This window comes from Chiloscyllium punctatum, chromosome 13, assembly GCF_047496795.1.
Source record: "Chiloscyllium punctatum isolate Juve2018m chromosome 13, sChiPun1.3, whole genome shotgun sequence".
NCBI classification, from domain to species: Eukaryota; Metazoa; Chordata; class Chondrichthyes; order Orectolobiformes; family Hemiscylliidae; genus Chiloscyllium; species Chiloscyllium punctatum.
This window is the reverse complement of record NC_092751.1, coordinates 103,526,629-103,539,912: the sequence shown is the minus strand read 5'-3', so window position 1 is coordinate 103,539,912 and position 13,284 is coordinate 103,526,629. Positions and strand designations below refer to the sequence as shown.

Sequence of the window (13,284 nt, the reverse complement as noted above, 5' to 3'; positions counted from 1 at the left end):
TGAGCACCCGAGCTACAAATCTTCTACCAAACTTTCTTCCTGTCTACCCTACTGATGGCCCTCATTGTTTTCTACATTGCAATCATGTCTCAGTCTACTCTGCTCCAAGGAAAACAACCTCAGTCTGCCTAATCGCTCTTCCAAACTGTAACGCCCCAGCCCAGGCAACATCCTGCCAAATAATTCGCTCACTGTCAGGTCCTACAACAAGTGATGAAGCATTCTGTTCCGTGCCAGGTCATGCATGTGTGTGTTCATTCAGCTGGCCATGTATAATCCAAACGGGAAAAGTGCTAAATGATAAACATCGCTCCCTGCTGTCTCCATGCTTCATGTCACTGTTTCTCTGGCTGTAGATGTTCAGTACACAGCTGGTAAACTGGCCCTTCATGGGAGGGAGGTAGTGGGGTCAGCTGCTTTGTCAACAATTCACACCAGTACCAATGTAGCGCACTATCCATATCTTCCAGTGACTGGATTTCACTACAAGAATTCACGTATCCAGGGGTTACGCCAATGCCCCTGGCTAAAAATTAACAGTCCAACTATCTGGGTCACGGGTGCTGGGTGTTGACGATACAACACATCCAGGGCGAAAGGTGAGCGTATCACACCCTTTCTCAAAGCTTTGCAGTTGGAGCCTCGGACAGTGTCCTATCTCACACGGTCCAGCTCATCTGCAGCGAGTTATTTTGTGTAGCGAGACTTTAAAACGCCCCAGCTCAACTTCCAAACCCCGTGAAAGCAAGGGGCCTGCAGCAGGCTTCCCGGTTTCATCACGGCTCGTGTAGGACATGTCCGATAAATGGAGATGCCACTCAGTGAGGCTCACAGATAGTCACAGTTGAGTGGGAGGAGCTGCACAGAATAATACAGCCGGCCACTCGCCAGTGGTCTGTCTGACAGAGTTAACCAATTAATTCCGACTGCCGCGGTCATGTAAGCATGACAGCACCAACCTTTGTGTTGGCTGACAGGAGTATTATTGTCAAGTTCAAGTCAAATACAAAAGGCAGCCCGCAGGAGTTGCACGTCTGTATGAACATAAGAAATTGCATTTTCATGTAGTGAGGTAGGACACGCTGCCTGAAGACGTGATGGAAAACAGGTTCAACGGAGGCAGCCAAGAAGCCATTGTGTGAATGACTGGACAGAACCAGTGTGCAAGGTTAGGGGAGGAAGGCAGGAGAATGCACAAAGTGATAATGTTCATTTGGGGAGCCGGTGCACTCGCGATGGGCCAAATGGCCTCCTTCTGCGCTGGAACACTTCTGCAATTCCGTGATAGCTGAGTTCCTGACCATCAGGCCCAACTAGCTCAAACCCAAAATGGGGTGGGGGGTGGGGGGTGGTTGGAGCAAACACAGAAATTGCTGGAAAAGCTCAGCAGGTCTGGCAGCACCTGTGAGGAGAAATCAGAGTTATCGCTTCAGGTCCGGCGACCCTTCCTCAGAACTCAGTTCCCATCTGATCTGAAACATTGACTCTGATTTCGCTTCACAGACGCTGCCAGACCTGCTGAGCTTTATCTAGAATGGCTAGGGTCTGGCTAAGAGAGAGTGCTGTCAGATCCCTGCCAGTGGTCCCCACTTTGGGAACCATACTCCAATAACCCCAAACATTAAAATCCCCCCTCCTCCTCAAAACCCTTCCATCTCGACTGGGGAGCCTCTTGTTCATGTCTCACGCAGCAAAATCAATGCATGTTTCAGATGTTTCACTCTGCTCATTGAGCCCTGTATCACTCAGCCTCGGGCTGTTAAGCTCGGATGATATATTCTGCGTACATACAATTGATTTCTGATAGCTGAGAAGAACAAGCCGACTCCACACCAAGCTACACTGTGCTGTCCAGCTGAGGCATTGATTCATTTCACTCTGGCAGCTGGGTGTTAGTTTCTGGCTGTGTGGGGGCAGGGGGCAAGTGATGAGCTGTGAATTGGGCCCACACCCCACCTCTTCATTCCTACCACAAGTCCCGACTGAGCCCCAACCCCCCCCCCCCCCCAGGCTTAGTGGGGACTCCCCAGAGTTAGTGACACTCCCCAGAGCAAGCACTAACCTGACACCAGGGGAAAGTGAAGGCTGCAGATGCTGGTGATCAGTCGAAAAGTGTGGCACTGGAAAAGCGCAGCAGATCAGGCAGCAGGAGAGTCGACATTTCAAGCATAAGCTCTCCATTCATCAGGATGAAGACCTGATGCTCGAAACGTCAGCTCTCCTGCTCCTCGGATGCTGCCTGACCAGCTGTGCTTTTCCAGCACCACACTTTTTGACACTAACCTGACACCGTCACACAGTATGAGAGCTGCTCTCTGAAAACACCAGACCAACTCTTCACTTAGCACTACCATTCACAGGGACCATTTCATTCCTTTGCTGTGTGTGGCTGGGACCATTGGTTCTGTCCTGGATCAATATTTATCCCTCAATTTAAGAGAAAAATCATTGATGGGGTGAGGGCATGGCTGGCTTTGTCAGCACGTATTGCCTTTCAGAGAGGACATTTAAGACTGAACCACACTGCTTTGGGTCTGGAGTCACACGTAGGCCAGACCAGGTAAGGATGGCAGTTTCCTTCCCTAAAGGACATTAGTGAACCAGATGGGTTTTCTAACAATCAACAGTGGATTTAAGGTCATCATGAGACTCCTAATTCTTGATTTTTAAAATGGAATTCAAATTTCACTGTGGCTGGATTCGAACCCAGGACCTCAGAATGTGACCTCAGTTTCAGAGGTAGTATTACCATCTGGCCAGCTACCTAACTGCAGTTTGTGGGCGTCAATGGGTCTCACTGCAGCAGTGACTGTTCTTTCAAAGGCATCCGTTGGCAATGAAAGGATTTACAGCACCCTGAAACAGTTCAATAAGTTCTTTTTGAAGATGAGTTCATCTGTTACTGGTGCACTTTGTCCCAGCTCCACAGCTCACACTGTTGGGTGATGGATCAGACTGGCAAGCCCATGGCCATGGCTCAATTATAAGCCAGCCCCTTTCCTAAATGAGATAGCTGAGCGAAATCAGACTGCACGTAGATCAATGATATTTTGAAATCTGCCCAGAAATCACCTAATGAGTATCTTTCCAAGTAACATTCACTCCCCAATGATTACCAGGCATTGAGCATATCCAACAACAGTGAATCTTACCACTGTCCCCGACATTCAATAGCTGAATCTCCCACTAGCAACATCCTGGGGCTTACCATTGACTATGGAATTTGCATATTCTCCCTGTGTCTGTGTAGGTTTCCTCTGGGTGCTCCGGATTCCTCCCACAGTCCAAAGATGTGCAGGCCAGGTGAATTGGCCACGCTAAATTGCCCGCAGTGTTAGGTGCATTAGTCAGAGGGAAATGGGTTGGTGTGGACTTGTTGGGCCGAAGGGTCTGTTTTCACACCGTAGGGAATCTAATCTAATCTATTATAAAAATTGACTAGAAACTGAACTGGCTATATAAGTACAGTGGCTACAAAAGCTACGAATATTGCAGTGAACCAATCGTTTCCTGACTCCTCAAGCCCTGTCCACCATCTACAAGGCACAAGTCGGGAGTGTGTTGGATGAGTGCAGCTCCAACAACACAAGATGTTTGGCACCATCCAGGACAAAGCATCTTGCTTATTTTGGCACCACATCCACAAACATCCACTCTCTACACCACAGGCATTCACTGTGTACTATCTACAAGAAATTGATCAAGAAAAATTCATCAAGGCTCCTCCAACAGTACTTTCCAAACCCATAACAACTACCATCGAGAAGGACAGGGGCAGCAGGTATATTGGAACAGCTGTAAGTTCCCCTCCAAACCATCCTGATTTGGAAATATATCGCCGTTGCTTCACTGGGTCAAAATCCTGGAATTCCCTCCCTAAGAGCATTGTGGATCAACCTACAGCTCATGGACTGTGGTATTTCAGGAAGGCAGCTCACTACCACCTTCTCCAGAGCAACTAGGGATGGCCAATAAATGCTGGCCCAGTCAGTGACATCCATGTCCCACAGAGTGATTAAAGAAAAACACCCAGATGTACAGCCAAAGCGTTGCAGGGGCAATGCAGTTGGAAAGATTCTCCCTGCTGATCTATCATATCCTCAGTGTTTGTCAAGACTGAAGGCTGGCTGGCAGCATATTGACTAATCTGCACCAACCCCCTTCTGCCTTTCCAGAGTGATCAGCCAGCCAGTTGTCCTCCAGCACCATGGTGGCTCAGTGGTTAGCACTGCTGCCTTGCAACACCAGGAACCTGGGTTCGATTCCAGCCTCGGGTGACTATCTGTGTAGAGTTTGCACATTCTCCCTGTCTCCCGGTTTTCTCCCACAGTACAAATAAGTGCAGGCTAGGTGGATTGGCTGTGGGAAATCCAGGGTTATGGGGTGGGGGAGTGGGGCTGGGTGGGATGCTCTTCAGAGGATTGGTATGGACTTAATGGGCCAAATGCCTCCTTCCACACTGTAGGAATTCTATAAAGCCAACCAGCCTTAAATTAAAGCCTGTTCTCAACACTAACTCATTCCCCATACCTGGTTTAGATTAGATTAGATTCCCTACAGCGTGGAAACAGGCCCTTTGGTCCAGCAGGTCCACACCAACCATCTGAAGAATCACCCACCCAGACACACTTTCCTCTGACCAACACGCCTCTCACTATGGGCAATTTAGCATGGCCAATTGACCTGACTTGCACATATTTGGACTGTGGGAGGAAACCGGAGCACCCGGAGGAAACCCACACAGAAACAGGGAGAATGTGCAAACTCCACACAGACAGTCGCCCGAAGTGGGAATGGAACCCACGTCCCTGGTGCTGCAAGACAGCAGTGCTAACCACTGAGCCACCGTATGGTTGAGAAAAATTAAAACTGCAGTTGGAATCCTGAAGACTAAGATGATGACAGAAAGATCAAACAAGAGAATGTGAGGGTTTTGTGAAAGGAGTGAGAGGGAGTGGAAGCAAGAGGGGAGAGAAAGAGGTAGTCCATGAGATAGAGTCAGTCTGAGAGATGGAGAGAGGAAGAGTTACAACTTGGAACTGAGTAAGAGGCACAGAAGTTAAATGCTTTGTACTAACATATCAGTCTGGACAACTGGAAATTGGGTTGACTGTGAGCTTGAAATTCTGGCATGTTCTTAGTCCCAAAAAAAATCACTAAAAGGTTCTTCAATGTTACAGGACACAGGATACAAGAGATAGGAAGAGGGCCAGACTATTCAGCCCCTTGATCCTCATGCCTGATATTCTGCCTCAACTCCACTTTCCCCGCCAATTCTCACACTCCCAATTCCCTGGGAAACCAAAAATTCTGTTGCTCCCAGCCTTAAATATGTTCTCCGATTCTCTGAGGTAGAGAATTCTAAAGCTGTACAACCCTCTGAGTGAAGACATGTCTCCTCATTTCAGTCCTAAGTCATAGACTTCTTGTCCTGAGATTGTGTCTTCATGTTCTACATTTCCACAGTCAACAGAAACTATCACAGAACTATGGTGGTACAGAACACTGTCATTTGACCCACTGTGTCTATACTGGCTCTCTGAGCTTTTTAAACTTTGTGCCGATCTCCTGGCTCTTCCCTGCAGTCCTGCATGTTTTTGCTTATTTAAATAGTCACCCTCTGGGATGCCTCAATTGAATTTGTCTCCACCACACTTCCAGTCAGTGCACTCCAGATGCTAACCAGTCCTGCGTAGAAGAAATTTTATCTCATCTTGCATTTGATTCTTTTTGCAAAACACTTTAAAACAGTGTCCTCTGGCTCTCAATCCTTTCAGTACCTCTCAATATTTACCCCTGTGCTTCTTCAGAACATTCTATGTTTCAATGAGATTGCCTCTCGTTGTTTTAAACCCCAGAGAATTAAAAATTCAACATGTAAGACAGCCCTGGGATCCCAGGAAACAGTCTGGTGACCGTTTGATTTTCTGCCTCCTTTCTTCAATGACTGGGGACATAGATTTAAGCTGAAATAGGCAGGAGGTTTACAGGAGATGTGGGGAAACTTTTTTTTACCCAGAGGGTGGTAGGAACCTGGAGCCGTAAGGGTGGGAGAAGCAGATACCCTCATAAGAAGCATCTAGATGTGCACTTCTGATGCCAGGCACACAAGGCTATGCGCCAAGTGTTGGAAAATGGATTTAGAATACTTATAGAACTGTACAGTATATGATGTTGTACCAAACATGATGTCAAATTAAATGAATCCCTTCTGCCTGCTCTTGCTCCATATCCCTTCACTCCTTGCATATTCATGTGCTTATCTAAAAGTCCCTTAAACACCCCTATCATATCTGACTCCACCACCGCCCCTGGCAGGGGGTTCCAGATACCCTACCACCCGCTGTGTAAAAGACTTGCCCCTTACATCTGCTTTGAGCCTTCCCCCTCTCACCTTAAATGCTTGCCCCTAGTATGAGACATTTCAACTCTGGGAAAAATATTCTGACCGTCAACCCTATCTACGCATTTCATGATTTTACAAACTTCTATCAAGTCTCCCCTCAGCTTCCGCCGCTCCAGAGAAAACAATCCGAGTTTTTCCAGCCTTTCCTTACAGCTCATTCTTTCCCAGCCTCTCTTAACAGTTCATACTTATACAGTAGTTTTTAACTGGTGTGTACATGATGAGCCGAAGGGCCGTTGTCTGTAGATCTCTATGACTCTGAGTGAAATGGAAAAGCTCACCTTCATCAAAAGTCTTCTGATCCCAGTTTCGGATGTAGTCATCCTAAAAAATGAGGAGAAGGATAATGTAATGAAAAGAGAAAATTAATTATTTATACATCATCAGTCACCTACCTTTTAAAGCAGCGTACTTACTTTATGGAGATACTACAAAAGATTTGCATTCAAATAAGGCTTTATCAAATCTTAGGAACTTTTTAGCTATTCTTGGGATTTGGTGTCTGTTAATTAAGTTTTGTGAGTGGTTGCGTTCCTTAGTTTTGATTATTTCAAAACATATAAATAATTTTCTTTGGATTGTCCCTCTCAATCCCCCTCTCCCTCCAAAATCCTCTCAGGATACCAGTCACTCTCTTGATCATTCTGTGGCACTCGAATTATGAGATTAAATTTTAATCCTTCCTTCGTGTGAATGATGAATCAAAATGCAGCCACAACAGTGGCAGGATGGCAGTAAGAGAGAGATTGTATTCCTCCTCACCTCCCAGACATAACGCACATGAAGGACAGTCAGATTAGGCTCAAAATGTTAACTCAGTCTCTCTCTCCACAGATACTTCCAGACCTGCTGAGTTTCTCTAGCACTCTTTGACACTGTTTCACAATTTTACTTGTTGTCAGGAAAGCCAGAAGAACGAAGTGGACATTGCCATTGAGTCAAAGTGTGAGTCTTTCCCTGCCTTCACTGAAACTCAGTGTGTAGTGAATGGATGCTGTGAAGCCATATGTACCACCCAAAGCTTTAATCAACTTGACACTTAAGCGATTAACTGCAGAGATGCTAGATTTTGCTCTTGGTTGTACAACACACTAGATGACCATGTGATAGACTGGCTCAGTTGACAGCCCTTGGGCCTCTGGGTTGGGAGATGATCAGTTCAAGCCCCAGTACAGAACCTGACCGTATACTCGAGGCAGATAATTCAGTGCAGCACTGAAAGAGTGCTCCATTGTTGGTGATGCCACTTCAGGTGAAACATGAATCCAAAGTCTAGCTTTGGCATAACATACCAGTGTGTAAACTTTTGAAAATCAATTAATTGGCATCAAACACTTTGGGGGTGTTCTGCAAACCTTCATGAATGTGACTCTTTCCTTTCTTTATAAGATTGATTATGTTTTCCAGTTTAACACGAATGTTGAGGTTCAAAACAGATGGGAATTATTATAGACATCATGACATTATAGAATTGTGGGAGAGTTACTTCAAACCCCATCTGGTGTGCGTCCCTTTGCTGGGGTGACATTACCAACTGATCTTCCTGTTTTATATCATGACTGGTCACATGCAAAGGCAATGACATTTTCCATTAATATAGCACCTTTATATGTCCCATAGTGGGTCTAAAGAGAGAACAAATTGAGGAGACTTTAGGACAAGTTACCAAAAAAGCTGGGTCCAAGGTAAAAAAAGGCAAGGGAGCGCAGTAAAGAGGGAATTTCAGATCTTACAGCTGAGGTGACTGAGGTCATGGTGGCTAATGCTGCAGTCATGGAATGTAAGGGTAGCACTCAGGACACACACTGCAAAGTAGCGAATTAAAGGTGAGGTATCATCCGAAAGGTCAGCACAGACCAAAGACCAGGTGACACCAGCAATGAGAGAAATTAACGTGAAAATTTAAACCACATCACCGCATCAGTGACCCCCTGAAATGTACAGTGACCCGATACTGTTGGCCTGACACCACAATGTTAAGTTTCTGATTCTGTCTTGTGTTAACATTAGCACATAATCACTGTGTTTCAGCAGAGCACTGATCGGCTTAAACAGGCTCACTCCATCGAACTTGTCAATGGGCGGAATTTGAGTTGGATGATGGACTAGGCTTTCCGTTGTGAATATTCACACTGTATTATTTCTGGACTACAGGTAGCTGATTTTTAAGTGCAATGGGTGATGTCAGAGGTGTGCCATTGCTCTATTTTACAAGAAACAAGGGAGGTGCCACCTCAAGAAGAAATAACATCCAGTTAACAGCTTGGTTTATTACCAAGGAAATGGAAGGCTGATTATTAAGTATATGTATTCTGTCATGTAGGAACACAGGAGCGGGGGAAGCCATTCGGCCCCTTGGATCTATTCTGTCATTCGCTGGGATCATGGGGCAAGTTGTTGGAGGGAATCCTGAGGGACAGGATGTACATGTATTTGGAAAGGCAAGGACTGATTAGGGATAGTCAACATGGCTTTGTGCGTGGGAAATCATGTCTCACAAAATTGATTGAGTTTTTTGAAGAAGTAACAAAGAAGATTGATGAGGGCAGAGTGGTAGATGTGATCTATATGGACTACTGTAAGGCATTCGACAAGGTTCCCCATGGGAGGCTGGTTAGCAAGATTAGATCTCGTTCAATACAGGGAGAACTAGCCATTTGGATACAGAACTGGCTCAAAGATAGAAGACAGAGGGTGGTGGTGGAGGGTTGTTTTTCAGACTGGAGGCCTGTGACCACTGGAGTGTCATAAGGATCGATGCTGGGTCCTCTACATTTCATCATTTATATAAATGATTTGGATGCGAGCATAAAAAGGTACAGTTAGTAAGTTTGCAGATGAAACCAAAATTGGATGTGTAGTGGACAGTGAAGAGGGTTACCTCAGATTACAACAGGATCTTGATCAGATGGGCCAATGGGCTGAAAAGTGGCAGATGGAGTTTAATTTAGATAAATGCGAGGTGCTGCATTTTGGGAAAGCAAATCTTAGCAGGACTTATACACTTAATGGTAAGGTCCTAGGGAGTGTTGCTGAACAAAAAGACCTTGGAGTGCAGGTTCATAGCTCCTTGAAAGTGGAGTTGCAGGTAGATAGGATAGTGAAGAAGGTGTTTGGTATGTTTTACTTTATTGGTCAGAGTATTGAGTACAGGAGTTGGGAGGTCATATTGCGGCTGTACAGGACAATGGTTAGACCACTGTTGGAAAATTGCATGCAATTCTGGTTCTCCTTCCTATTGGAAAGATGTTGTGAAACTTGAAAGGGTTCAGAAAAGATTTACAAGGATGTTGCCAGGGTTGGAGGATTTGAGCTATAGGGAGAGGTTGAACAGGCTTGGGCTGTTTTCCCCGGAGTGTCAGAGGCTGAGGGGTGACCTTATAGAGCTTTACACAGTCATGAGGGACATGGAAGGATGAATAGACAAAGTCTCTTCCCTGGGGTTGGGGAGTCCAGAACTAGAGGGCATAGGTTTAGGGTGAGAGGGAAAAGACATAAAAGAGACCTTAGGGACATCTTTTTCACACAGAGGGTGGTACGTGTATGGAATCAGCTGCCAGAGGAAGTGGTGGAGGCTGGTACAATTACAGCATTTAAAAGGCATCTGGATGGGTAGATGAATAGGAAGGGTTTAGAGGGATATGGGACTAGTGTTGGCAGGTGGGACTAGGTTGGGTTGGGATATCTGGTCGGCATGGACGAGTTGGACTGAAGGGTCTGTTTCTGTGCTGTACATCTCTATGACTCTGTCTTTGTCCTATATCCTTTTTTTTCAGATAACAAAATTGATCAATGGCAGTTTTTAAATTAACAGTTGACCCACCATCAAATGTCATTTGCCAGTAAGTTCCAAATATCTACCACTTAGAAGTTAGCAAGTTTTGAGAGAGTTTGTGGCTCTGGTTGAGGTTCTGGATGTAGGTTTGCTTGCTGAGCTGCAAGGTTCATTTTCAGACGTTTCATCACCATACTGGGTAACATCAGTGAGCCTCTGAATGAAGCATTGCTGGTGCTTTCTGCTTTCTATTTATATGTTTGGGTTTCCTTGAGTTAGTGATGTCATTTCCTGTGGGGACGTCACTTATTCTGGTGATGTAATTTCCTGTTCTTTTTCTCAGGGGGTGGTAACTGGGATCCAAGTCAATGTGGTTGTTGATGGAGTTCCAGTTGGAATACCATGCTTCTTGGAATTCTAGTGCATGTCTCTGGCTTGTCCTAGGATGGATGTGTTGTCCCACCAAAGGAAATGATGTCACTAACTCCCCACACACACACACACACTCAATTTGATGGTTTAGAATGGGACAATTTGGAGCTTCCTTCTCCTGTGAAAAATGTGTTTGAAAACCATTTACAGATAAGGTTGTCAACAGTTATGACATATTCATTTCAGAGATGCAATCTCTTCATATATTAGAGATAACATGGACTAGTCTGGATATAAGGATATAAGTGCAGAAACTTTGAGATGGGTTTATTAACGTTTGAAAGTTAACTTGCATTGATGAGATCAGTTTGACATTTAAGTAGGAGCAGACCATTCAGTCTTTTGAATCTGTTTGAGCTCTGGCTGATCACGCAATTCAACATTACTTTTCTGCACTATTCATACATTCCATTGATGTCACTGATATCTATTGACCTCTGTGCCAAGCAGAGTGATGGATTTTCCACAACTCCAAAGACTCCTCACCCTCTGAGTGAAGATATTCCTCCTCATCTTAGTCCAACATTTCCTGCTCCATATTCTCGTCCTGCCCTTAATTCTGTCCACAGAAATGACTGAGATTGCAGCTGCCTGACACCTCCACACACCACTGTGTTTCCCTGGCCAACATCTCTGTCTGCAGTGCTCCAGTGATGCTGGAAGAACAGGATCTCAGTTTCCACTTCTGCAGCCTTCAGGACTCGATATGGACTTCAATCATTTTAGAATCTGAACATGAAAAAGCTCAACAGAGGCCAGTATCTGTCGCAAAGTCACCCTTTATTTACACATGAACAGTCCTTGACCTCAGTATCGCATCATTCAGAGTCAGCTACCAGAGTTTCAGCATCTCTGACACTCCCCTTTTTTTAAAAAATTCTGTATTAGTTCTTTAATGTTAATAAGCTCTTGTACAAATCTTCATGAGATATCTTCTGGAAATCCACTTGGAGAACATGCGTGCATAATTCCCTGTTCACCAGGCTGGTGACTTCCTTTGACAGCAAAGATGCGTGGAATATTTGGGCCTGCATCTCTTTGGTTCCCACAGGAAGACAGAGCTGGGTTAACCAATAGCTCCTCTCACACTGGTGAATAGTGATGAGTGGGTGTCCCCTGAAATAGCTCTACACAGGCTGGTACATGCCCCCTTTCTTATCTGTCAGCCAGGACTCCCTGATTAGACCAGATTAACAGCCCCAATCAGGGAACTCCTATTCTATGAGGTCCAGCTGTCTGAACTCATTACAATCACTACAAACATCTTTTCCCATATTCAGGACCCATTCCCACAACCAGGATGCTTTCAGTATAGCCAATCCATTTTCACCTGATTGGGGTTCCCACCATGTTTTTTTTAACCAACCCTTTACCTTCCCACTGCCATCATCTCTCCTCACCCGCTCATTCCTTTCCTACCTCAGCATCAATACTGCCTTTTCCCATCGATTCTGGAGGAAGGGTCACCAGACTCTGCTTTCTCTCCACGGGTGCTGCCAGACCTGCTGAGTTTCTCCAGCAATTTCTGTATGTGTACTTAATTCTAGAAATCTGCCGATCTTACCTGGTCTGACCAATATGTGACTTCAGACCCACAGCAATGTGGTTGGCTCTGAACTGCCCTTTGAAATGCATGAGCAAAGCACTTAGTTCAAAGGCGATTACTGCCTGGCAACAATACTGCTCTACCAGTGAAGCCCATATCCCATGAAAGAATAAGGGATATCAGAACCTTAGTCATCCTAGAAATTAATGCTTATAGGTGAAGACATTTTGTACATTGAGGCTAATTTTGCCCCATGCCATCTCTAGGCCCCGGTTAGGACATTTTCTATTTTTATCTGAAATTATCGATTGTTGATACCAGGAAGCTTCAAGCTGTCAGTGGTTAGAGTACTGCAGCTTCTCTTTAATGGGCCTCTGGGCTAAGACAACTCTTCGAAAAAAAATGTATTGATCCCCTTTCTGTCTATAGACAATGTGCCAGACACCACAGAGCGAATAATTGATGGGGAGTAGCGACTTACAATGAAGTAACTCAATCGAACCCTTCTGATAGCATCATCAGCTCAGATAGCACTGCTTCAGTCAGCAGAAGCACCCGGAATGAACACCCTAAAGAAACACTTCAGATTGGCTAAATGCACATTCTTGAGCCCATATGCCATCATACTTCATTTCTCAAATACATCCATCAAACGGCATTACTTTATACAGTCAATCAGAAATGTTCGTACCTGTGGCCATTATGGAAAAAGGCTTGCTTCTATGTGGCAACCTCAGACCTCCATAATATACTTTCCAGCCAAACAGACACTTTGTAAAGTGTGGGTACTGTTGTAATGCAGGAAATACAGAACCCAATTTGCACACAGTAAAATAGCACAAACAGCAATAATAATTAATTGATTGATTGTTGACACATGTACCAAGGTACAGTGAAAAGTGCTGTTTTTGCATGCTGTACAGGCACATTGTTCCATACAAAGTGCATCAGGGTAGCAGAACAGAGTGCAGAATATAGTGTTACAGCCGCAGGGAAGGTGCAGAGACAGAGATCAGAATGAACATTTGAGAGGGCCATTCAAAAGTCTGATAACAGCGGGAAAGAAGCAGCTCCTGAATCTGTTCATATGTGTATCCAAATCTTTTATTATTTTCTGCCCAACGG

The 13,284-nt window shown here is 45.0% G+C and overlaps 1 protein-coding gene across 1 annotated transcript in view; it reads right to left on the bottom strand.

The window, feature by feature from the left end:
* Positions 1–13,284, bottom strand: part of spock2 (SPARC (osteonectin), cwcv and kazal like domains proteoglycan 2) — an 86,426-nt gene that overhangs the window by 43,120 nt on the left and 30,022 nt on the right. The window contains exon 2 of the mRNA XM_072583529.1: positions 6,688–6,730. Within this exon, the coding sequence (XP_072439630.1) occupies positions 6,688–6,730 (43 nt within the window). The remainder of the gene's footprint in view (positions 1–6,687; positions 6,731–13,284) is intronic.